We start from the raw sequence: 26,807 nt of genomic DNA, 5'->3' as shown, positions 1-26,807 counted from the left end.
CACCCCACCCCATAATCCCCACTCTAAAGAGCTGCTTTGAAGGGGACTGATCCAGATAAGGATGTCCTTGGTCTATGACAGTGAGAGCATCTGTTGAGGGAACCTAATCTGGAACACAGTTCACTGTTAATGACTCATTCCACTTATGCACAAAACACAGAGCCCCAATGAGGTCAGCAAACTTTTAGAAGTAGGTAACTGACTCTTGACCTTTTATGAGGACAAAGAAATGAGGAGAAAGATGAAAATTCTTTATTTAGTCCCAACTAAAATAGTATCTCTCCTGCCAAATGAAATACAAATAACTTTTCCTACCTTCATTGGACTCTTTGACTCTAGGATTAAGCCTATCAGATATTCAAATAGTTGGTAGTTTATTAATCAGTTAATTGCTTTGCTTCCATTTAACCCTGAGCTTTGATTGGCTGTCCTTGGAAAATTGAGGGCTTTTTTTTTTTTTTGTGGGAAGGTGGGTGGAGAGGAGTAATTCTTTGGAAGGCAGGTTAGATGTGGAGGGGGACTCTGGATAGCCAGAGATCAGCAAGAAGGGACTGGATATCTAAACTCCTAGGCAGTGGTCTTAAATCTGACTGTAAATTAAAACCACCCAGAATATTTTTAACATTATCATTGCCAAGGGCCTACCACAGATCTATTAAATCAGAACACCTTGAGGGTAGAGCTTAGGCATCAATATTTTTCCTAAAGCTCCTCAAATGGTTTTTATGTGCAATCAGAGTTGAGAATTCCACCAGATACAAGAGAGGGGAATGCCATGGGATGAGAAAGAAGTGCAAGCATGTGTGGAATATTTCTGACTCTAACCTGCTATGTGTAATAAGCACACATTACAGAGAAAGGGGTTAGAAGAGTTATGTGATTAAAGAAAGGCATGATTCTTGTTGGTTGAGTGTTGCCAGAGATGTATAAACAGACAAAAAAGAAAAAGAAAAAAAAAGAAAAGTGGAAAGCTCAGTAATGCCATGTGTGGTGGAAGTGTAGACTGTTGTGGTCTTTCTGTACTGCAGTTTGATACTACATAGTCCAATTAAGTACCCTTAATTGCCTATGAACAAGTAATTATGATTTTAGGTAAATAATCTCAAAGATAGTCTCACTCAGAGGGAGTGTAGGAGGTTGATCCCAACACCATAATCAGTGTTATTGGGTGTGATTGGGAACTGGAGGCTTTGCTAGGAGGATAGGTAGAATGTAGGGGATACATAGAAGCAACAAGTTAGACGTACACAGAACAACATGAATGGATCTTAAAATCATAGATAATGGGTGCAAAAGGTATGAAACATAATGAGATATATAAAACAATATTACATTTATGAATTAAAAAGGTAGCACACACTAAAAACGTAGCACATAAGACAATATTTATTTCGTAAAAACCATACAAACAATAAGATAAATATGCCTATGGGAGAAGGGAAAAGTGAGCAGGCCATAGTGCTAAAAGGAATAAATAACTAGATAACTATTTTTTAAAAGTAAGATTTAAACCAGACCTTGAAAGATGAATAGGAAAGAGGCGGGAAGAGAAAGAAGCCTTTTAGAATGGCAAAATGACTCCCATGAGCTAAGGCCAGGAGGCAGGAGTGAGCTGAGTGGGTAGAGTAGAACAGTTTGTTTGGAGCAGAAGGGTGTATTAAAACAAAGTGGGAAGTAAGGCTAGAGAGAGAGAGAGGATTCGATAAGATTTCGAAGATCTGGAAAGCTAGATAAAGGAATTTAAACAATGATAAAGTAGATAAGAGAGCCATTAAATAATTGAGCAGGGAAGACGTGATGAAAGTGAAGTCAGGTGAGGGAGACAGAGAGAGCCTGAAGTCAGAGAACTGGATTGGAAGTGAATACTAACGTGAACTAAGCAAAAAAAAAAAAAGATGAAGGTAGTCTAGACAGGCTAGCTTTGAAGGTGAAGGCTGGAAGAGACATTTTGATAGATTACTGGCTGAATAGACAAGGTTAAGTCAGAGTACTCTGTGGTCTTAAACCAGGAAGTTAGGGGAAGAAATTAAGTCCAGTGGTAGCTACAATTTCTTATGCTGGAAATCCAGTTTTCCGGTAAAGTGGAGCTTTAAAGTTTCTAATGATTCAGTATTCTCCTTGAGCAAGCACCATAAACCAGCCCATAGGTGCACTCATTTCAGAGTTGGCAGAGATCTTTGTTTTCCAGATGACAAAAGAGAGGACAAGAGAGGTTCAGTTAATTGCCTAAAGTCAACCAATTAACTGGAGAAAGGAAGGGCAAGAACCAGTTCTCTTGACTTCCAGTCCAATGAACTTTCCCAAACTATATTGGATATGAGAGGTTTGAAAATCAAGCCAATTCACATTTGGATTTCTCAGTTTGCCTGACCTAAGTGGTCAATTTTCAAGAAAGAAGATTTAACTTTTGTACACTCAGCCCTTACCAACTCAGTTTCAACCCATAGGCATGTGAACTATCTAGCTGATTGGGCTTCCAAAATGAAACTCCTTGTATTTGCTTTACTAATCCTTACCTCTACAGGATTGGACAAAGTGAGGACTGTCACTGACTGCCAGCCTCATCAGGCAATATTTTCATACTCCTCTAAGGATAAAAAAGTAAAACAAATGACTTCTAAAAAGAATAAAATCTTAGAGTTTAAAAGATCTTAACCTTCTATCCAAACTGAAACCTCCTAGATGACACCCGACAGATGGTCATCCTGCCTCTATATGTTTTCAGGAATGGGGCAGTCCATTCCTTTGTCAGGACAGCTCTGATTACTAGAGAGCCCTGAGTCTGAGTCCTATGTCACTGCAGTGTGATTCAGGGAAAATAGCATAGGCCTTGAAGTCAAGCAGACTTGAGTTAGAATCCTAATTATGTAATCTGCTGCATGACTTGAGCAAGTTATTTATTTTCTATCAGTCTCATTCACTTCATCTTACATTAGAGATAATATTTATTTTATGTAGTTACTATGAATATCAGAAATTATGAATGTAAAATGCCTAGTACTATGCCTGGCAGAAAGAGCTAATAAAGTGATAGCTGTTATTATTGTCACCATCATAATTATTATCCCATCCATTGGTCCTAGTTTCCCCTATGATGCTACATACATATGCCTTTAAATACTTTTGAATACTTGAATTTAGTTGTCATGTTATCCCTAAGTGTTCTTTTTCAGAGTAAACATCCACCAATATTTTCTTATCCTGCCCTTGGCTATGCTCCTGCACATGATGTGTGTAGAACATGGTGACTGTAACTGAACAAAGCACTTCAGGTACAGTCTGAGTGCTTCGAAACAGAATAAGACCATAAGCCTCTATTCTCCAGACACCACTCTTCAAGCTGCTTAGGACTCCTTTAGCTTTTATGGCAACACTCTCACATACTGCCTTAGTCTTATGAAAACCTCCAGGTAGTTTTCATATGTATGAGTTTTGAGTCTTCCCCATTTTGCGCTTGTATAGAATTTTTTTTTTTAAATTCAAGAGTAAACTTTTTATTAACTGAAAGCCAATTAGGTATTGTGCATAGTTCTGTGGACATAGGGATGAGTAGGATAAAATATCAACATACTAGAAATGTAAGTCCAAAAGAAGGGGTTTATCATGTTCACTAATGAATTCCCATTTCTTGGGATGATGTCTGCACACAGTTATGTGCTTACTGTTGTTGAATAACGAATGAACAGAATAGTTTACAATGCAAATTTTTCTTATACGTGAAAAGACAATTCACTTATTTTATAAATTCAGATATGTTTTTACAAGCCTATCACTTTCAGCCCAACCCTAGTGTTTTTTCCATCTAGAGTAGACTCAGTTTCCAAAATAAATTTGTACTGTTTCTTTGAAGGCCAAACTAAACACATATGCTTTATTTGCTGGATGGCCACTATATTCCATTATTGAAGGCCTTTGGTAAGTACTTGTTTGACCCTTAATCCAGGGCTTACAACTCAGGTTAGCACTAGCTGGCCAATTTTGAGTGTTAAACACCCGAGAATATCCGGAACCGAGTCCTATCGGGCCCTGGCCTGCTGCGGGGTCGAATAAGGTCCTCGGGAGAAGTGTGGTTTAGGAGGACCTTGACATTCTGCATTGGTCTGTGAAAGGCTGCCAGGTGCTCATAGGTCCAGCGCCCCTGGGTCGAAATCCATCCTGCAGACGTCAGATAAATGAAATTGAGGGGGTGGCCAGGTCTCTAAAACCACAATTAGGGTGGTGTTAGGAACTGAGTCCTCTCACAGTTTTTTTCCAGTATTTGGGCTGCGAGTGAGGCACTGGTCGCCATCTTGCTATCAATTACCAGGCAAGCCGCCACTGGCGTCGCTCGGTAACCACGGAGACCCCGTGCCCCTCCCGTTTTCCATCCCGTCGAGGCTGTAAACTACGATTCCCAACAACTGATTTTCTCTACTTCAAGACGAGGTGTCTAGATTTGGCTTGTCAGCCCCGCGACCCTTCCGCAGTGAACCCCGGGAGTTGCAGTTCGCGGTGGCGCCTCTCCTTTTTCCTGAGGGAAGCTCCAGAACTACAAATCCAGAGAGCCAGCGGGCCCACGCATGCGCACAAAACAGTCGGGCCTCCCCGGCCCCCCTGCGGGTGCCTAGAGATAAGAAAGGGCGGGGGAAGGAAGAGGAGGCGGGATCCGGGCGCTGCGTTGGCTGCGGCCTGGCACCAAGGGGGCGGCCCCAGCGGAGTGCAGACCCGGTGGCTCCTGGCGATTATGGACCCGGCCGAGGCGGTGCTGCAGGAAAAAGCGCTCAAGTTTATGGTGAGAAGGTGCAGGCCGGGAAACGGTGGAGGCTGTGGCGTTTGCGGCGTTGCGGTGTCTCGGGCCTGGGCTGCCTGTCCTCCAGAGGAAGGGGCAGCGGGACTCTGGGCCGAGGCCGGCGGCGGGGTTTGCTGAAGGGGACGGGACAGGAGCTCCAGGGAGGCGGGAGGGGGTTGCGGAGAGGACCTGGGGGTGGGGGCAGCAGCTCCGCCATCTTGTGGATGAGAGGCCAAGTGACAGCGGGAGCTTAACCGGGGAGGGGGTTCCGAGCGGCGCGCGGGGCCCTGGAGGGAAAGGGGCGTGGGGACAGTTACTGAAGTGCGGAGGAACCCCGGAGGAGAGACGCGGTGAGGGCCGGGCCTTCCCAGTGCCAGGGTTACGGGTAAGGCCCGGGAGAAGAGGTGCATTCATGAGTGAGGAAGGGGAGCACCGAATAGTGGGAGGAAAGCTATTAGGGGGGAGGGGGACCCGCAGGGCTGGATGCAGATGGATCTAAGGGTGGAGGAAAGCCAAGACTGGTGGGCGACTTATAGTTTTGTAGAATGAGAGGGTAGAGATAGCTTTTACCTTCAGGGTGCAATTCCAGCTTGGCCAAACTAATGTTGACAAACTCCGGAAAGGAAGAGGCCTTACTTAGGAAGATAAGAGCTGGGGATGGGGCTCAAGGGCTATGGTGACAGTCCCTGAGGAAGGAATGGGGTGTTGATTATGCGCCAGAATTACAAATGTGAGAATAGGGGATACATACTCTACTTTGAAAAGAGAGGCTAAATATTTGTAGTAAGGACGAGATGATGAAAAGCAAGAGGTTGATTGGTCAGGGAAACCTGGGTACACGAGATTGGGGGCAAAATTAATATCTAATAGAGTAAAACAAAACAAAAGTGTTAAATTGTAGAGATAGTAAAATGTGGGGGCCAGGTGCTGGTATTACTTTCTGGGAAAGGAGAGGCTGTGGAGATTAGAATCACAAGACTCATGAGAAGTGATGAGATCAGTGGAGAAATGCAGGAGCTAAAAGGGGGAATGTAGGTAAGGAAATAGGAGATGTCAGGATTGGTTGTTACTTATCAGTTTTAGGTTGAAGCACCATAGGAGCTTGGATTGAATTTTGTGGGTGTGTTTAAATCCTTTGGAGCCCAGTTCTTTAACTTTGTATCATGCTTTTCTTATGCTATGATTATGTTTGGAAATTTTGTATAGTCTGGTAGTTGATGCTTTTAATCTGACGCTTCTTGTATATCATAGGTGTAAAACCAGACTTAGTGATACAGCTAAAGAATGATGGGATGCATAGACTTCCATCTTAACAGGTGGTCTTAGAGACATGGATATTATTTGCAGTCAAATCTTGCTTTTTCAGAAGTAACTGTAACTTGTCACTCTAAATCTATTTCTTTGTTAGCTGTTATTTTGTGTCTTTGCCTGAAATACCAAAATGAATCTAAATTAACATAGACACTAACCTAATTGAATTTAGGCTTTAAATGGCCCTATTTATAAGAATACATTTTCAGAGACTGGTCAGATTTACTAAAACTTTATTTTGTATGAGTGCTTTCAAAAACACCTAACTAAAGTTTGAGTGTATATCACTAACAAAATTCCATTTTGAAGGAGGTTCTTGACTTTCTGCCCATTGTTGAAATTCTAAAACATTAAGACAAGACTTTGAAATTTTTTGGACTTTAGAAGTAAAAGGAAGTTGCTTTATATCTACAGCCAGCTTCTAGATTTAAGTCAGAAAAATTGCAGCTGCTTATTTTTGTTTTCCTACTTAGAGGTTGACTTAATCCTAATCTTGACACTTACATCAGATTTATAGAATAGTGTGATTTACAGATCATAAAGAGACATTATGAGATCATCTTCTTTGCTCCCATCAGACCTCAGCCTAGGAACATTCTCAACTACTTGATCTCTGCTTTGTACCAGTGAGTTATATTTTGATAATGGTCTCCTGACTGAGTTAAAGTGGACATGGAGATGGCCATGTAGTAGTTTGCAGCTTTTGGTGCACCACACATTATTAAATGTTGAATCAATTTCCATAGGGAGAAGCCAATTTTTCTTTAATTTTAGTTACTTTCATTTTTGACCTTGCCTGCTTTTGTGGCTGCTGTTTGAGAAAAGGCCAACTGGAAGAGGGTCACTAAGAATGGCACCTTAATAACTGAAGCAGGAAATGGAGAGTTAGAGATTTGATATTCTTTTTCAGTTCAGTAACAACAGTCTTAATATGAATCTGAGTAAGTCACAACTTGCCTTTGGTCCCATTTACCCTGCTATAACATGTCTGTTTACTCCGAGTCAGTTTTGAGTTGGGAAGCTATTTTATTTGTGCTTGCACCAGATGTTTAGTGCACAGTCACATGGAAGGGCTATGCTTTTAATTAAATTAAAAATTTTGTATAGTATTTGGCTTTGTTTTGGCCTTACCTTTCCCTCGGTTGTGAATTATGAATGACAGTTTTTGTACAGATACCCTGATTTCCATAGTTTAAGAAAATGTAGTGTGTTAAAATGCCAACATGAAATGGATGTTCTCTTTTGTAAATTTTGCTCTACCACATTAATGTAGCACTCCAATGAGGAATTTTGCAATAAAATCTTACTAATGAGACTGCTAATACAGAGTTAACCATAATTCACACATGGTCTAGACTTAAAAGTTTACCCTTGGATACTTGTGAAAAGTAGTTTAACTTCTTGAAACAAATGATATTAAAGCAGTTGTGTGTATTAAATAACCTATGTGCAATATCTCTTATTCAGCTTTAGCAGGTCCTCAAGGACTTTTCCTAATACTTCCTTGGTCAACAATATTATAATTCCTCAGAAAAAGATAAATGAGAACTGGAAAAAGACCTGAGAAGAGAAATGGAAATGACTGAGGGAATGTAGGCATCATTTTATAAGGATATATATGTATTTAAATATATATAGAGAGATAGAAAGACAGGTTAGGGGTGAAGTTTTTAATTTATTTAAGAAATGGATAGGATAAAGTCCTTAGAACTAGAGAAACATTTTGAAACTGGGATGAAATAATTTTAGGGCATATAGAAGACTTTTATGCAGTTGATAGATAAGTGAAACTGGATAAAAGGTAACTTGCTGTGTAACAAACCACCCCCAAGTTTAGTAGCTTAAAAAGAAACAATTTATTTTCTGAAATCTGTGGTTGTCTGATGTGTTTCTGCTTCACTTGGTGTTGGCTGGGGTGCCAGCATGACTGGAATATTCAGAATGGCCACATTCACATGGCTGGTCACTGCCAGAGTCTTCAGCTGGCTCTGAAGGCCTTCAGGCCTCCATTATGTGCGCCGTCTCTTTCCACATGGCTTTTGGATTTCCTTGAAGCATGGGTTCGAAGAAGGAGCATTCCAGGAGTCAGGAGATAGAAGCCAGTGAGCTAATTTTCTTAAGTCCTAGGTCCTAACTCTGAGAATGTCACTATTGGTCAAAGATAGTCAAGGCCAGCCCAGAATCAGAGGGAGGGAAACTAATCTCTACCTATAGACATGAAGAGAGTCATGCAAAAACAGAGAGGGAGAAATTGCTGGGGTGGAGGAGCATGGCTTTTTGAGACTCTCTTCCATAGATGATGCTATTCTAGTTGTATGTTCAGGCTACAGATACAAATGCGATCAGTCACATTTGTGGATTATAACACTAGGAATGCTTCTGGAGGCATCTCTTTTTGGAGGTTAACTTAAGGAACTAATGTGATCTCCTGCATGACTTGCCTTAATAATGTTGCTGTAGAGATAATAGTGGGTGAATTAATATGATTCAGTAACTTTTCTAATTTGCTTGAGAAGCATATGTATCTAAAAGCAAGGAATTGCACTTAAAAATACTCAAGTTTTTCATAGTAATGGGCTTTTCTTTAAATCAGTGAGATGGATTACCAGCTGGGATGAACGCTTGAAACTAGTTCTTAGTTTAAGTTGTCAGAGATTCTATGAATCCCTGTTCCCAATTTAGCCTTCAGTTTCTTTTTGGGATACTTTTATGCAGTATAGGTATTGGGGTATCAAATTACAAGTTAGTAATTTTTCTTTGTGCTAATTTTCTTGATTTGTGTTTGTAATAGACACACATAGTAAATTACTAGAAGTGAGTTACAGATGTGGAGTAAAACTATTTTGAATGGTTGTCAGAAATTTTTTATTGCTAAATTAGAAAATTTCAAGAGACCACTTTTTATTCTATATTATTCGTATTCTGTTTAAATCCTTAAAGAAAGGACACAGATAAGAATGTTTTTCCTCATACTAAAGGGAGACAGGGCATTATGTAAGACCTTTTATTTATTACATTTCCCTTTTCACAGTCACTCTGACCCTCAGCAGCTCATCTCATCATCTTTTCCTGTTGTGCTTAGGCTAGCCCTCATCCACTCACCAACATTTGGTGACAGCCCCCAACCAGTCATTCTGACACCAGCCCATCCTCAGAGCCTGCCGAGAACCTAGGTCACAATCCTCCAGGCCCCAGAATAATGTCAAGGCTACTCACAGCTTCATCCCCAGCCTTCTCTCACCCAGCCCTTGTGTCAGCTCAGACCACCCCATGTCGTGCAACATCCTGCTCAAAGTTTTCTTATCACAGCTTTCACCTCAATTACTGCTACCTGACCCCACCACATGTCCCAGTAGTAGGGTGGGTACAGAATTTATTCACCTTTGTATCCCCAGAAGCCAGCATGACTTCTGGCATGCAGCAGGTATCCAATAAATATTTGCTGAACTTAATAACTCATGCTGCAGAGCAAATCACCTCACCCTATCACCTCATCTTGCAATAGGCCTTCATTTTCATCTTCACCTTTTGTCTTTCAGTCAGCTATTTAGAATAGAACTAGAAACTCTGGATATATATGACCCTTTCCAAAATTTACTCCTATAGATCCTCAGAAACTCTTCATAGGACTTGTCTGTCAATGGAGAGTCAATACAGTGAACTCAACCAAGATGGAAGGGGTAGCTAAGCAAAAAGGGAGACAGAAGCCATTTCTCCTTTTCAGAAGTCCTTGGGCTAAGATCTTGATCATGTCTAGATAAAATTATATTATGGTAAATAGCATTACAATAAAAAAAAAATGAGAACGAAAAAAGAAAAAAATTTGCGGTATTAAAGTATTTTAAAATCCCATCTATTTTCTAGCAATGTTTTAATATAGCGCAGAAGTGCTTTCTAAATGTGCATAAGATTCATTGAGGATGAAATAGAAAATATTTACCAAAGTTTAACAGCTTGGTTCCTATAAAGAAAACTGCTTTTTTCCTTAGTAAATCAATCCCAGCATCCTAAAATTGGCAATGGAGGCGGGAAAATCTCTACGAGAAAAGCCCACCAGGTCTTACAGTTTCAGCTTGTATTCTACAAGATTTACCTTGTAGGTGGGGAATAGGGAAAGTCTCTGGATAATTCGCTTTAGTTTCTGAAAGCCCAATTAAGACAGAGCTAGAACATTTTACCAAAGACTCCAAGATAAAAATGGAATAGATTTTGAGAGTATGTTGAACTAAATATGATTTGTTCTCTGGGGCACTACTATCCTACTTTCTAGATTGTCTTTATTTGTGGCCAAGTTGGGGAGTGGGGAGCAAGGGAGCAAAAGCCACAACTGGCGGAGAATTCCTGTCTGCCTAAGACTCAATTTTTAAGCTGGGCTTTCCTACTGAGGTCTTGCTCCTTCCTGAGATTTGGTTCTCCCTTCTGGTATACTTGCCTTCTATTCCCAGGCTTTTGATCTGACCTGACCTGACCTGACACTGTGTCAATAATAAGATAATCACAGTAGAAGTGGTAGAATGGTGTTTTTATTTCTTTTTAAAATATAGTCAACCATAAATAGCTAACAGCTATCATTTATTTATTGTTTACTATGTTCTAAATGCACTGTTCTAAATTTTTTACATATTTTATTTCATTTAATCCTCCCAATAATTCTGTAAGATAGATTGAATACTGTTGTTACCCCATTTTTCAGATGAGAAAAGTGATTCCAGAGAGGTTAAGTAACTTGCACAAAGTCACTCTGCTAGCGAGAAGCTAGAGATCAAACCTAGTCAGTCTGACTTGAGACCCTGACTTACACTATAGTATTTCATCTTTGAAGAGCAATGAAACAGTAATATGATGACAGTTTTTTTACTAGTCAGATGGTGGCTGGAGTGGAAGAGTTACTATGCAGACTTACGTATAGATTTTCTGATCATTTGAATTACTGAGGAAATGGAGTAAGACTTCACAGTTGTCACAGTGTCACTGTATCCGGTAGCTATTGCTGTGTAATAAAGCAGTGGTCTCCAACCTTTTCGGCACCAGGAATTGGTGCTTCTTTGAGAATTTAATGCCTGATGACCTGAGATGGAGCTGAGGCGGTGATGCTAGTGCTGGGGAGCAGCTGCAAATACAGATGAAGCTTCACTTTGTCGCCCGCTGCTCACCTTCTGCTGTGCAGCCCAGTTCCTAACAGGCCACAGACTGATACTGGTATGCAGCTCCGGGGGTTGGGGACCCCTGTAAAGAATCACAAAATATGTCATACAATGATAGATATTTATTTGCATGAATATGTGGATTTGCTGGGTATTGGATGATACAGACTAGGCTTATTTTGGTGACTGGAGTTAGCTGCTTACTCTGGACTGTTCAACATGTTATCTCAGACTCAGGCTAAAGAGTGACTTCCTTGGCAAAACTCTTCTCATAGCTACAGCAAAGGCACAAGAAAGCAAGCCCAGTTAGTTGTCCAAATGCCTTCCAATCATTGGTTGAATCACACTTGCTAATATTCCATTAACCAAAGCAAGTCACCTGGTCAAGCCCGAGGTCAAGGGGCAAGAAAGTATACTGACCATAGAAGGAGTCAGGGAGGGAGTAATTTGCACAATAATCTACCATAGTAACAATAATCTGTGATAATCTAATATACTTTATTGATAGAATGATAAAATGCTTACTGTGATAACTATTATGCTTTTTTTCTGCTTTCAGTTGTTGGCACTATCCTGACTAGCTTTTTCTCATTTTGGTTATTGAATGATACCTGTTGGTTGGATACTCTAAGAACCACAATTTAATATAGCAGATATGTTTGCATCATCTTACATAGGGGAAAAAAACATAAAGTAATAACCAGAATCTTGATTTTAATCCACAGTGATGCCCTGAAAAGTTCATCAATATCAGAGTGCTGTTCTTCTTTCCTTGGGAAGGATAAGGTTGATGTTACTCCAATGGCATTTGTAACAGAATTTGAACTGTAATAGAATTTGAACCAAGGTCGTACATAATTCCCTAACAACTCCCTTGGCAGTAGGTTTAGAGCTCTTCAGTCCTTTCTCTGCACCTAAACCTAAGGCTGCAAAGGTATGTGCTGGTATTTTCAGATACACAGGGACATTCAGGCTTTCACTGAAAAGTTATGGAGACAGACATCCAGGAATTGTAGCATGTGGATAATGTTTTTGCAGTACAGGTGCATTAATCCTTTTACTCAGGAGGTACTATGCTAAACTAAATTGTTAATGTGGTTATTTGTGAATTGCTGAATTATTGGAAGTATTTAAATATATTTTATGAAAATGTTCTAGTGAACACAAAAGGATTACTTAGGTGATTTTTCATTTCTTCACATTCTTTAATATTTTCTGGTTTTTCTACAGTGACTATGTTTTGAATCAAACATTAAAATGTAGTATATTGAGTGTATATATTTATTAAACAAGTACTCTGAATGAACACCTGCACTTGATCATGGAGTGCAATGTAGCAGGTATACTGGCCAGGGGACTGACAGTGGTAGCTTGAACAGACACCTCACTTTGAGCTCATTTTTTTTAACTGGAAATGGGCTATTATTAGTCTTACCTACTTAAAAAGACTTTTTTTTTTTTCTCCTCTCAGTTCGTTGTAATTTGCCATGTGTAATATGTTAATTAATAATTTGCACCATAAACCTCCTATATGTATCCAAGGTTTTCATTGGAAATTTAGGACTTTATGTACCTAAATTGTGTTGAAGCACTGCATTTTCCTGTTAAATAGTATTTGGCAAAATCAGTGGGCTGAGAACTGAAGGTGAGATCATAATAGTTGGCATGCAACCTGATTTGAAAAAATATATATACTGAGTGCAAAACTTCTTTCTCCTTTAGAACTTCACAATCTATTGAGAAGATAGGCATTTATAAATATCTCCTAAGGCACACTTTGGTAAATGCCAAAATAGAGGCACAAAGTGCTGTAGAAGTTAAGGGAGGGGAAATTAATTTTAACTGGAGAGAACTTTGAAAGCTTTGTGGAAGAAGAAAGCCTCATATTGGATCTTGTAGAATAAATTTTGACAGACTTATTTCTGAGGTGGGCAATTCCAGGAAGAGGAGTAGTTTGGGCAAAGGCCAGATGATCAGGAGATGGGCTGGCACAGGGTGAGTACATAGATATGACTTCACTATAAAGTTCATAGGAGACAAGAAAGAAGATAGGTTGGAAGGCTGGGGAATTTGGACTGAGTCCAGTTTGTATTTAAGAATAATCTAAAAAATAATATTCTGGTGTACTTTTTGTATGTATGTGTATGTAAGCTTTTTATTGAAGTAAAACAAATATACAGAAAGGGTACAAATCATAAGTATACAGCTCATTGGATTTTTACCCAGTGATCATTTCTGTGTAACCATTGTCTAATATCTATAGATTAGTTTTAATTATTGGTATTCAACCTCATATAAATGAAATCATTCCAGTATATATTCTTTAGTGTCTGGCATCTTTTGTCCCACATTGTTTTTAAGAAGATTCATTCAGATTTGTTGTGTTAGTTTTGGTATGTTCATTCTTACCGCTGTGTAGTATTCCATTATGTGGAGTATATCCAAAATTTGAATATACTTCAAATTTTTATCCATTCTATTGTTGATAAACATTTAGGTTATTTCCAGTTCTTGGCTACTGTGAATTGTGCCATTATAAATAATCTTATATATGTTTTTTCTTGAGCATATGTACGTATTTCTGTTGGGTATATACCTAGGAGTGCAAATGCTGGGTCATAGGGTAGCAGGTACTATGAAACTATTTTCCATTTTACACTTCCTACAGAAGCATATGAGAGTTCTAGTTGCTGCACATTCTTGTAACGTGCACTTGATTTTGTCTTTTTCATTTAATCATACTAGTGGGTGAATGATATTATCTTACTGTTTTAATTTGCATTTCCTTAATGACTACTGTAATCAAGCACCTTTTTAGGTTTATTGGCTGTTTAGATATATCCTCATTTTAGGAATTTGTCTCTTCAAGCCTTGGTCATTTTTTTGTATTTGTCTTCCCTTTTCTTATTGATTTGTTCCTTATACAGTAGTCCCCCCTTATCTGCAGGAGATACAAGACCACGGATAGTACCAAACCCTATATATACTGGTTTTTCTTATACATTCATACCTATGATAAAGTTTAATTTATTAATAATAAAACAAATAATTATAACAATATACTGTAATAAAAGTTAAGAATATTGTCTTCAGAATATCTTATTGTACTATACTCATCCTTCTTGTGATGTGAGATGATACAATGCCTACATATTCAGAATGGCATGTGATTTAAAACTTACGAATTGTTTATTTCTGGAATTTTCCTTTTAATATTTTCAGACTGTGGTTAACCTCAGGTAACTGAAACTGCAGAAAGTGAAACTGTGGATGAGGGAGGACTATTCTTAAAAATATAAATCTTTCATCAAGTATATGATATTTTTGCAGGAAGACTGCTCTCACATTTTCACTTGAGGTCAGTAAAAATGTCACAAATTTTGTACTGCTTTCACAGGATTTACAGGGTTAGCAAGTTTTTTTCCCCCTACATCCCAGTACTTAAAAAGAATCACCACTATTAGCACTATCATTTTATAAAAGAAAGTACTTTAATGCCACCAAAGTAGAAAGGATATAATCTCAGAATAAAGGAAACTCTTTGAGGTAGGCACACTAAAGTACCCCCACCCCCGAAGATGTCCAGTCTAGTCTTTAGAAACTGAGAATGTTAAATTACATGGTAGACGGGAATTAAAGTTGCTAATCAGTTGATTTAAGATAGGTAGGTTATCCTGGATCATCCAAGCTGCGTCCAGTATAATCACAAGGGACCTGAAATGTGTAAGAGGGAGGCAGAAGAGGAGGTCAGAATGAGACCATGTAAGAACTCAATCCGCTGTCGCTGACTTTGAAGATGGGGGAAGAGAGCATGAGCAAAGAAATGTGAGAGGCCTCTAGAAGCTGAAAAGGGCAAGCTAGAGTCTCCAGAACAGAACACAGCTTCACTGACACTTTGATTTTGGTTCAGTGAGACCCATTTCGAACTTCTGAACTACAGAACTGTAAAATAATAAGTTTGTGTTGTTTTAAGCCACTAAGTATGTGGTAATTCGTTACAGCAGCCATGGAAAACTAATATGTACGGTCCTTCTCAAGAGAAGGTAGGTACCCTGCCTAATTGAGGTGTGTGTGTGTGTGGGGGTGCGTGCACACATATGCCACACACACACACACATAATCTTTATTTTTAGTGTTTGGTAAGTATCAGTGCAGTTCTTTCTCTTAATATTTAATTTTGAATCAGTCTCAGAATTACAGAAAGATTTAAAGTACAACACAAATGGCATTTTTCCTGAATCATTTGAGAGTAAGTTGTCATATCATCACCAAATGCTTTAGTGTGCATTTTCTACAAACAAAGACATTCTATAACTATAATATAACCATCGAAAAATGGAAATTAACATATACAGTACAATTACAGATCTAACCTTTAGTTAAAAGGTTAGATCTGTAATTGTACAGATCTCATTAAAACTTTGCCAGTTCAGTAATGTTCTTTATAACAAAAGGATACAATCCAGAATCATGTGTTGAATTTAGTTGTCATTTGTCTTTAGTCTCCTTCAGTCTGAAATAGTTCCTTAGTCTTACTTAGACTTTCATGACTATGGCAGTTTTAAAGATTATAGACTAGTTATTTTGTAGAATGGCCCCTCAATTTTAATTTATCTGTTTTCCTCATGATTAAATCTAGGTTATGTATTGGTGACAGAAATACCACAGACATGATGCTGTTTTACTTTTGCCTCTTATCAGATGACACATGATTTTTTTTTGTCTTATAATTATTTACTTGATTAAGGTGGCATCTACCAGTTTCTTCTTTTAAAATTATTGTTTTTCTCTTTGTGATAAGTATTTTATGGGAAGGTATTTTGAAACCATGTAACTATTCATCAGCTTTTCTAGTTATTAACAAAATGGACTTATGAATTCCTGTTTTATTCAGTGGGTTATTATCCAATACTATCATTATTTTGTTGCTTAAATTGTTCTCTATTTGATAGCGAGAGTGCTTTCAAGCCACTTCTTTTGTCTTTTTGATGTATTCCCATCATTCTTGGAGCATTTTCTTATTTTCTGGTATAAGAAGATACTGTAGGCTCATCTTGTACTCTTTTGCTCCAGTTCTGGAATCAGTGATTTCTCCAGTGAACCATGGTTTCTTTAATAGAGAATGATATTTAGAAGTCAAGATCTGGGTATCAGGTGTGCTTGTTGCTATTAGGATGTCATTGCTCTTAGGCCCTCTCACTGGACAGAGGTAGGAAATATTTGTATATGTAAACATATGTGCGCGCACGCACACACATATACACACATGCACAGGTACATTTATATCTTTTAATTTTATCTTTTTAAAAAATTATGAATTCTCACCTTATTCAGACTCCTATATCAGGCTGTTGCCCTACCCTCCTGTTTGAATACCTTCCTCACTTCAGGCTATGATACCCTGTACTAGTTGCTCTCCTCATTCCATTTGGATTCCAGCACCCTGTGTGAGGCTACCAAGACTGCCGTATTTCTGTATGGACATCCACTTTTTTGACTTATGAATAATGCTGCTGTGAACATGGGTCAAGACCCTGAAAACTGTCAATGTTTACCTTTTACATTTAGATCTTCTGTTCATCTGGAATTAATGTTTGTTTTTGATATGAGATGGACAACAGAATTTTTTTTTTTCCTTTTATATCCAATTGATCCAGTACCATTTATTGAAAAGATGGTTCTGCGTTGCATTGCAAAGTCATTTTTGTCATATACACCTGTCTGTATATATGTGTAGGCCTGTTTCTAGGACTCTGGGTTCTGTTCCATTGCTCTATTTATTCTTGTGCCGATATCACACTTCCTTATTTACTAAATTTTATACCAGTTCTTGATATGTATGAGAGTATATGCCATCCTCCACCCCACCCCATCCCAAATTTCATTAGCTGTTCTTGGCTATATATATTGGAATCAGCTTGTTAATTTCCACAAAACATCCTACTGTGGTTTTTATTGGAATTGCATTGGATCTATAAGTAAATTTGGGGAGAACTGAGATCTTAACACTGTTGAATTTTATAATCCATGAAAATAGTATATCTTTCTCTTTATGTGGGTCTTTAATTTCTGTATGCCAAGGTCTTTGCACATCTTTTGTTAGATTTATTCGTAGGTACTTGGTGTTTTTTCAATGCTATTTTTAAATTTTAATTTTCTTTTTGTTGCTGATAGTGTAAAGATTTTAAATCTGATGGCCATGGTCCCCATTCAAGGTATAAACACATGGGAGTAATTTTTTCTGAAAAGTGTATAATTTATATCTGAATCTGATTCCCACTGGAGGCAGAAACAACAAAGAAGATTGAAGACCACTTTAGTATTTTGATTTAGAGTGTATTGGACTGGGGAGGGGATAACAGACAGAGGCAATATAATAGTCTAGGCAAGGAACCATGTGGGCTTGAGCTGGGGCAGTAGATATGGAAAGAAGGAAAGACATTTAAAGGATATTCTAGAGATAGAATGAATAGGTTTGCTTGGAGAAGGATAGGAGAAATGAAGAGAGAGACAGAGAATAAACATGGCTAGTGTCAGGCTTCAGGGCATTTTGTTAAAGGGAAGGTTGCCGTAGCAGAAAGTATGGGAAAATGAGTATTTGGCGAGTAAAGATGTTGGAATAGTCCCTAAGATTAAATTTATGATATATTGGCATAGGTAAAAATGGGCAAAATGATATAATATTTGGGATTTGCTTTGATATTTAGAAGGTTGAAAGCTGAGTGTTGAGGATTCATTGTATACTATCCCATACTCTTCTGTATCTATAAAAATATCCATAATAAGAGGTTAAAAAAGAAAGATTTATTTTCATAGAGAGTGAGCTGCTCTGAAGTTCGCTGGATTAGCTCTACTTAAATTCTCTGTGATAGATCAAGATTCATCTAAACATTACATTTGGTTTTTGAGAAATTTTATAACCACTTTCTGTTGTACTGGGAACATTGTTTTATCAAGATCATCCAGATAAGGAGGTACAAAGCTACAGAGGCTAACTGAGGTAGGCCAAGTGCTTAGGTGTGGCTAGGAGTTGAGAGGAAAGTTAGCCAGGCAGATGGAAGGAGGGTATCTGCTTTCAACTCAACCAGATTTGTGGACTCAAGGAAGTTTAGTAAGGGTAGTATATACTTTCAGGGGGAAGATAGCCACAAAGAGTCTGGGTTCAGATATTCTGGGGGAGATCCAGATAGAGAGTACCAGTGAGTATCAAAAACAGGTAGCAAGGCCCATGTTTCAAGTTTGGGCTCAAAAGTGGAACTGGAATACTCAGCAAGGAACAAAAGAATTCACTCATTCAATTCATTCATTCATCCAACCTGCATTCATTAGTGCCCACTGCAATAGTAGTCCTTATACTTTATTATGTGTAAGAATTATTGGAGAGCATGTTAAAACGTAGTGCAGATTCTTAGCTCATTCCCTCCATTTAATTTGGTGAGCCTCAAGAATCTGTGTGTTTAACAAGCATCTCAATGTTTCTGATGCAGATATTTCTCAGATCAATGCTTTGAAAAACTGTCTAGTCTACTGTGTCCTGGCCAGTGTACCAACACAGAGGGAGTGGGGGGAATATTGCGCTTAGAACCAGAGTAAAAGGTGAGGCCTTGTACATGGGGAACATAGCAGGAAGGAGCTGAGTTAATGAATCAAGAGTAAAGGCAGGTAGTAATCATTTTGCAGTACATAAGTATATTAAATCAACATATTGTACACCTTAAACTTGTACAATATCAATTATATCTCAAGCTGGAAAAAAGAATGAAGGCAGAGTGAGACAAACCTTAAGCCAGAGGCTTGGGATCTCTGAATTTCAGCTTATTAGTAATAAGTTGGTTTCTAAAAAGAATTTACTTCTGGGGAATGTGTTTGCCGCTAGAGAAATTTGGTGAACTATAGGGGCAGAAAAATTAGCAAAATATGCCATTTATAAGAGGTGTATTAGTAGAACAATTGCAACATTCCAAAATGTGGCCACTCTAGGTATTTTATAATCACATTACATTACAACTGGTAGTCCTTCCCGGTGCTATGAAAAAGTTGTGGATAATTCTAACATTACTTTTATTGTTACTATTCTATGACCCTATTACATATGTAAAAATAAATGACAACAGACTACCTCAACAGTTGTTTTATTGTGCTTTTAAGTAGAAGTGATATCAAGGGATGAAGGAAGAATTTTGAGGAATCACTGAAGTGTTGCTTAAAACAATAAGACATAACTGAGTAGTAAGGAAAGTTATAATGAAAAATTAGTTTCTTGTACAATTACATAGATTGGAGTTGTTCTTTTGAGCAAGGGCCTCATGCAGACCTCAAGTGAAAGACACATAACCATAGGCTTTCTGGGTAGTGAGAGATTCCATCTGCAAAGGTCTTTTTATTTCTATTCCTTGGATTATAATCAGTGTCAACCACAGCATCTTAAAAGTAGAGGAAGATGTAATTTGATATAATTAAACTGAGGTAAATGTGAAGGTACTTTCTAGGCCATAAGCATGTGGTGGTGATACTTGTGTAACAAAACTAACAAAATAATCCACACACTCCCAAGGTTTATTGAATAGGTATTCCACCCCTGTTTTCTTTTACCATTTAAACATATATTGACTCATGCCTGCCATGCTCAAGTTTTTGGTCTTAGTTCTTTTTTTAAAATTAACACCTAGTAAAATTAATTTTTTTTAGTGCGTAGGTCTCAGAATTTTGACACATGTATAGATTCATGTAATCACAGCCACAATCAGAATACAGAACACTTTCATCACCCCCCAAAAAACTTCCTTATACTTTCTCTAACTCCTAGGACCTGTGATCTCTTCTCCTTCTCTTTAGAATTTTATCTTTTTGAGAATGTCCTGTAAATGGAATCATACAATATGTAATCTTTTGCTTCTGACTTCTTTCACTCAGCATAATATATTTGAGATAGATTCATCCAAGTTGCATGTATAAGTAGTCCGTTCCTTTTTTTTGTTTAGTATACCATTGTATGGATTGTATCACATATTGTTTATCCATTTGGGTTGTTTCCAGTTTTTGATGATTATAAATAGAGCTACTATGAATACTTGTTTAGAGGTTGGTGTAAACATAAATTTTCACTTCTGTAGGGTAAATACGCAAGAGGGGTCATATGGTAAGTTTATGTTTAACTTTATAAGAAACTGCCCACCTATTTTCCAGAGCAGCTGTACCATTTTGCATTTCTACAAGCAATATATGAGAGTTCTAGCTGCTTTGCATCCTTGCTAGCACTTGGGATTGTCAGTATTTTTTTTATTTTAGCCATTCTAATAGGTATATGTAATATCTTATTGTGGTTTTAATTTGCATTTCCCTAATACATACCTCAGTTCTTGATGACTTTATTGGGATCAAACACAAAAGATAATCACCAGAAGAATCAGAAGAATGGTAATCAGAATGACATGCCTTTAACATTCTATGAAAGACTTTTTGTGAATATTTTTAAAAGGAGTTTGTGCTAATGAACGTTCATGGTTTTTCAGTGAAGTGTGAGGTACTCTGAATCCTATCTACAAAGTTTCAGGTAAGCTCTGTAACAGTGAGAATGAGAGAATGACTTAGAGTATTTTTTTCTGATTGCCTTTGGTCTGATATAGAACACTTGCAGCTTTTAATAAACTGAGAAGATAGGCAAATGAAAAGAAAAATATCTGGTCATCCTACAATTTTTTTAAATAAAGCAAACGGAGAAACACTCATGGACATGATCACGATCAACATTTACTGCTCTCCTATTCCTGGTAGCATAGGTCAGTGGTATGATTTTGAATAACTTGCTTACTAGGGAAATAATTTAGATAGAGGAAAGGAGGGCATTCTCTTAAGTAATATATTTGTTTGGCCCCCTTTTACTTCTTCCTTCATAAATCATCTCACGCAGCAGTCTGTATTATAAAAAGCAGACCAAATGATTGCTAAATAAATGTTTAGAGTTTATTTTAGTTATTAGCTTGAAGTCAAATTTGTTTAATGAGTAAATATAGAAGTTATGTTTTTTTACACTTTGAACACATACCAATCATTAGTATGTTACTCCCATTTTATGAAGCTAATTTTTATGAATGTAATTTTCTTCGTTTTAATGACCATGGAGGTTTATTGTTATTGAAAATTTGTTTTGATGTTGTTAGGCATGTCAGTACTTTTTTTGATAGAAGTTCTCAGGAAATAGCCTCCGGATTATAACTTGTTTCCCTGGGAAAATATAGTCCACTTTGAAGCAGTTTCCAATAATATATTGTTGCAAAAATAGACTGTCAAGTGGTGTGTCAGGTTTAGTGTTCAGTGTAATTTAGAAAAGGTGACTTAAGTAGAAGAACATTGATGCATCTGTTTTTCAAATTGCAGTTAATTATAATGACAGTCTAAGATCTACTTTATTCTCTCTTGGAATTTTGCCTAACTTTACAAATTTTACATGATTTGAGTTAAAAACGGACAATTTAAAAGTCAGATGAATTAATTGAAAAGGATCCTGCTTTATTACATCAAGCTTCTAAAGATTTTTCATACCTTTCAGTCATATCTAGGTATGGCATTTTGAAAATCAGAATGATCGCTTGAGCTTTTATCAGAGTTTGGGGAACTTTTTATTTAGGTATTGTCGTTATTGATTATATGATAAGTCATCTGGATATCGTCAGTCCCTTTACCCAACACATTCTGATTGCATCAACAAATTATATAAAATTATGTTTGTATGTGGTCATGTTAAAAAGTGTTTCTTAAGTATTCTTAAATGTGTTTTAACAATATCGTGTGGAAAAATTTCTATTGTCTTTTGAAAGCATTCATGTTAAAAAGAATTAGAAATGATGTTTGTCTCATGTGGGCCTATTTCTCTTTTCATGTATCATTAAAATGTAGGTACAGTATATAAGATTTCATACTATGGGATCAACTAAGACTTTGATTTAAATATATTATAAATTATACATGGAAGCCTGCAAAAGATAGTACTTTTTTTTCTCAAAGAAGCATCTTTAAATGGTTCTGTTAAGTGTAAGAATGTTCTGATGATTATCTTTTTAATTAAAATGGGAAATCTTTGTTTAAAGCGGCATTCTTTTTTTACGGCCTGTTACAGTCTCTGTAACAATCATTTCTTAAGTCTGAACGTTTTATTTCCAGGAATCCATTTATATAAAACTATGTTTAGACTTAATTAAGGAACGATTCTTACAAAGCTTGTAAATAGCCAGGAAAAAAGGGACCGAAAATAAAACTGACATTCACATTTCACAAGATGATTGTTACAAGGTATGTAATAAGCTATAAAAATACAATAAATCCCCTTTTATAAGAGTTCATATTTTTTGATCCTTGTTTTCAAGGGTATTTAAGGAAAATATCAAAGCTCTGCAAAGTGACATCTGTTTTGCTGGATGGACTAGTGATAACTTCTTTTGTCTATAACTGACAAAACAGGAGTTCTACCTGTCGTCTTAGTGTGTTTTCTTTGAAACTCCTTGTAATCATTTTAGATTGGAATGTAAATTTTATATTTTGGTATAGTGAAAGCAAGACCTGGTTCTTGTCCCACTTATGCTGTGCTACTTTCTAGAAGTCATAAAACATTAGGCAAGTTGCTTAACCTCTCTGAGTCTCATTTTCCTCATCTGGAAAATGAAGATAATAATCCTCTCCCTACTTCAAAGAGCTATTGTGAGTACTAAATGAAATTATCAGTAGTGAAAATATTTTGGAAGTTATGTAGGACTAAGCATCCAAGCTATGTTGTTTTTTAATCTCACTTTGGATGGCGGTAGTAGTAGTAGTAATAATAAAATAGCAATAATAATGACAGCAAACACTTATAGCTCAGTATGTTCTATGCAGGAGTCTAGACATTCTACGTATATTAACTCATTTGATCCTCTCAGCTTATTAGGTATATATTGTTATTATCCTTGATTTTCAAATGCGAAAACTGAAGCACAGAGAGAGTTCCTTCCTCAAGATTGTCAGGTGGAGAAATATGGTTTTGAAGAGGGATATGGATGTATCTTTTTTCAAATCTACAGAAAAATTGTGAGAAAATCATAATGGTTATTCATATACCCCTCACCTGGATTGGCCAGTAGTTAACATTTTGCCACATTTGATTTTTTCTCTTTCCATATAGCTATATTTTTCTTTGTAAATCATTTGGATTTCCTAAGAACAAGAGCATTGTCTCTCACAACCACAAGGGAAGATCCCACTCAGGAAATGTAACAGCAATAACATTTTATTATTTAATATGTAGTCCATATTTGAATTTCTCCAATTGTCTCAGTGATGTCCTTTACAGATTTTTAATGCATAATCTCATCATATGTGATATATTTGTCTCTTTAGTCTCCTTTAATTTACAACAGTTCCTTAGTCTTTTTATTCATGAAATTGACGTTTTTGAAGAGGATAGGCTAATTTTACAGAACATCTCTTATTTGGATTGTTTCTCCATGATTAGATTCAGGTTAAACAAATTAGGCAGGAATATATGTTGTGGTTTCTTTCTCAGTGCATTATATCAGAAGCTACATCATGTCAACTTGTTCCTTTATTGGTGATACTGTTTGATCATTTTACTAAGATTGTATTCACCAGATTTCTCCATTGTGAAGGTATGTTTGTAATTAATAAGTGCTCAGTGGAGTGAAACTTGGAAACTGTGTAAATATCTTGTTTCCGAACGTTGTTTCTCCCAATAGTTTTAACATGCATGGATGATGATTCTTTTGTGATAGTTGTAAAATCAGCGCATTTATTTTTCAGCAGTTTGAAATTATTTTTTTTCTTTCTCCTTGACTTTGAAGTGGTGACTGTTTCTGATTTGGGGAAGACATAGACTTTGTTTTTATTTTCTTTTATTTTTGCTGTTGAACTTAGACTAATTAAAATTTAATTTTTACGTTCTAATTTGCAAGTTATATATAAAGTTATATGCTTTATAATTTTTATCTTTAGTGGAAAATACTGCTAATTGAGTTTAGTTTTTAGGGATTGTGGTAGTAAACACTGCATCAGAAGTTCCTGGAGGGCTTGTGTTTTCTAGTCCTGGGATGAGACCTGAAAATTTGCATTTTGACTAGTTTCAAGGAGATGCTGCTGGTTCTGGGACCATACTTTGAGAACCACTGTGGCTTCTCTAGGCCCGTCAAACCAATATCTTGCTCATGATTTTTTGGGCCCTTTTTCTACTTGTGTGCTTTCTCTGGTAGACATGAAAGTAGTATGGATATATTGTAATGGAATAAGTTGAAGTTTGCATTACTTAATTTTTATAAAGGTTGGAAAAATTGTGAGAATTGGCTAAATTACTGAATAGGATCTCATTAACCTGGCTAATCCAAAATTGACAGTGTTGTAATGAAAATGACTATAGGCTATTTTAAAACTTATCATAGCATTTATATTTATTGAATTTTCTTTACTTAATGAAACACTGTTCCCTTAGTTTTGACCAAATTAGAGGTCCATAGTGGCCAGTTTGAGCTTTCAGCTCTTAAGTGATCTCTGCATACATTCCAGAAACTTGGTTCTGTGAAGTCTGCAATTAGTAAAGCAAATGGCACATTTGTTATGCCATATAGTTTCACTTCTACAGAATTTGGCTAGTTGGCCCTCCTCCCTTGCTTCCCCCATTAGAAATACTGTAAACATCAGAGAGAAAAGGATGACCTTAATATTTGCTTCCCAGACTAAATCACAGCCTTGAAGCAGTTATTTCTTTTCGAATAAAAAGTTTGATTTCATGCCCTGATTAGTGCTAGTACGTGCAGGTGGATATTTATTTTGTGCAGCTAAACTGATCTGTTTTTGCAAATTTTTTGCCAGTCAGCAAAGCTATAATTTCTTATGAGTAGTTGGTGGTAAATTATAGTTCTCATTAGTAAGTTTTGTCTGTGTTTTTTTTTTTAAAGTATGTGTTTATGAGGTAGGAGTGGAAGTCAGTCACCAAATGTTGGCCAGAGTAAGATTTGACTAATAACTTTTTTCAAAGGCTCAGGTGTTGATGAATTTGGACTAACAGCCCCAATTAATTATATAAAGTGGAAAAAAAGAGTGAGATCTTGTTTTTAATTGACTTGAAAATGTACTCAGAATCTAGAAAGAAGGATTCCTGGTAGAAAATACCAAAGAAAAGTTTTTCTTTTTTATTGAGAATGTACTGTAGTTAAAATTTAAGTGTTTAGAGAGGCTTAAAAAGTAAGAAGATAAACCAAGGGCAAGATACTGAAGATTTTGAAATTGAAGGATACTATCGAACTCAATTTTTAATAGCTTAATTGAAGTCATGAAATTTTGAAATTTTTATTTTAAAGCAAGACTGACTTTTATTGAACTTGGATTAAGAGAAAATGTGATGAATTAGAAGGAGGCAAAGTCTTGTTTCCTTAATAAATGGGTCAGTTATTTGCCTTAACTAAAATGTCACTGAATTTGTGTGGGGTCTTAGGCTTTAAGAGTCAGGAAGGATCATTTGATTCAAGGCTTCATAAACTTTTTTGTTTATGACTTCACTGAAAATCTCTTGTATGTCATGAGATACTCTCCTCAGACATGCACATGCACATATATTTTATACACAATTTCAAGAGGTTCAGAGGTACTTGAATTCTTATCCATGGATCCTGGGTTAAGATCCTTGATCTAGCCTTATTTTACTGTTGTTACATAATGTATTTTAATTAAAAACTTTTATTATTGATAATTGTCATTCCAGTATAACTAGTTGTGACTGTTTCAATAAGAGAATGACTATTAGATCTGGGCTTCATCATAAAATGTGATTTTGAGAAGCTAATGAAATGTTGAGTATGTTATTTGGTAGTGGCAGGAAAAATGGTACAGAAATGACTTCGCTGGTAGTTATCAAAAATCTACTAGAATTCCCTGTTCTTAATTTTCTCATTCCCTTAGCCACCCAAGGCAAGCAGCCACAATTTATCCCTGTCTATGATGATGAAATTTTACTTGTCAGGAATATAAGGATGGACACACTTAAATACTTTGACTGATATTTCTACTGATATTTTCAGCATCTTTCTACTTTTATCAGTTTTATTAAAGAAATAGTACTACCAAGAAAATGCCCAGCAAGGTCAGTTTACCCCAGCAAGTGCATTTTACATCTAGGAGCATTTGGAATACACTTTTCTATCAAGGTCAACTTTATACACTGTCAGCATGTTCAGTTATTTAGACCGTAGTTCTAGGAGGACCGGGAAACATTTATTGTCTTTGTTTTCTTCATCTTCTTAAGGTATCAACACTGGGAATTCAGTCCACCTCATTAGCTTGTTCAGAACAGTGGTTCGTGATCATTTTAGATCAGTAGTATACTTGGGGCAAAAGACCCTGTTGGGTCATAGAATATGATTCCTTTGTTTTAAAAATGAGCAAACTGAGACCCAAAGAGATCATGTGACTTGTCTAAGGTTACAGTTGATGACAGCTTAGATTAGAGCCCACATTTCCAAATCCAAGCCTAGTTGGTGCCTTTTTGACTCTTTTATTTGTGGTCGAGCTTGTAATTGATAGGTGAATTGAAGAGAGAGATAGAAAGA

General features: G+C 36.8%; 1 protein-coding gene across 8 annotated transcripts in view; it reads left to right on the top strand.

Moving 5' to 3' along the window:
* The first annotated feature begins 4,617 nt into the window (after positions 1–4,617).
* BTRC (beta-transducin repeat containing E3 ubiquitin protein ligase) overlaps positions 4,618–26,807 on the top strand; it is a 148,571-nt gene continuing 126,381 nt past the window's right edge. For 5 of the 8 annotated variants that reach the window (XM_015600029.2, XM_025042329.1, XM_025042328.1 and 2 more), the window contains exon 1: positions 4,624–4,771. In XM_015600029.2, the coding sequence (XP_015455515.1) occupies positions 4,724–4,771 (48 nt within the window). In that variant the 5' untranslated portion in view covers positions 4,624–4,723. Of the gene's footprint in view, positions 4,772–26,807 lie in introns of all 8 variants that reach the window. The other 3 variants (XM_025042331.1, XM_025042330.1, XM_015600030.2) reach the window with 2 other exon arrangements.

The sequence above is a fragment of the Pteropus alecto genome, unplaced genomic scaffold, assembly GCF_000325575.1.
Source record: "Pteropus alecto unplaced genomic scaffold, ASM32557v1 scaffold88, whole genome shotgun sequence".
Lineage (NCBI taxonomy): Eukaryota > Metazoa > Chordata > Mammalia > Chiroptera > Pteropodidae > Pteropus > Pteropus alecto.
The sequence above is the reverse complement of the archived record's forward strand: the minus strand, read 5'-3'. Positions and strand labels throughout refer to the sequence as shown.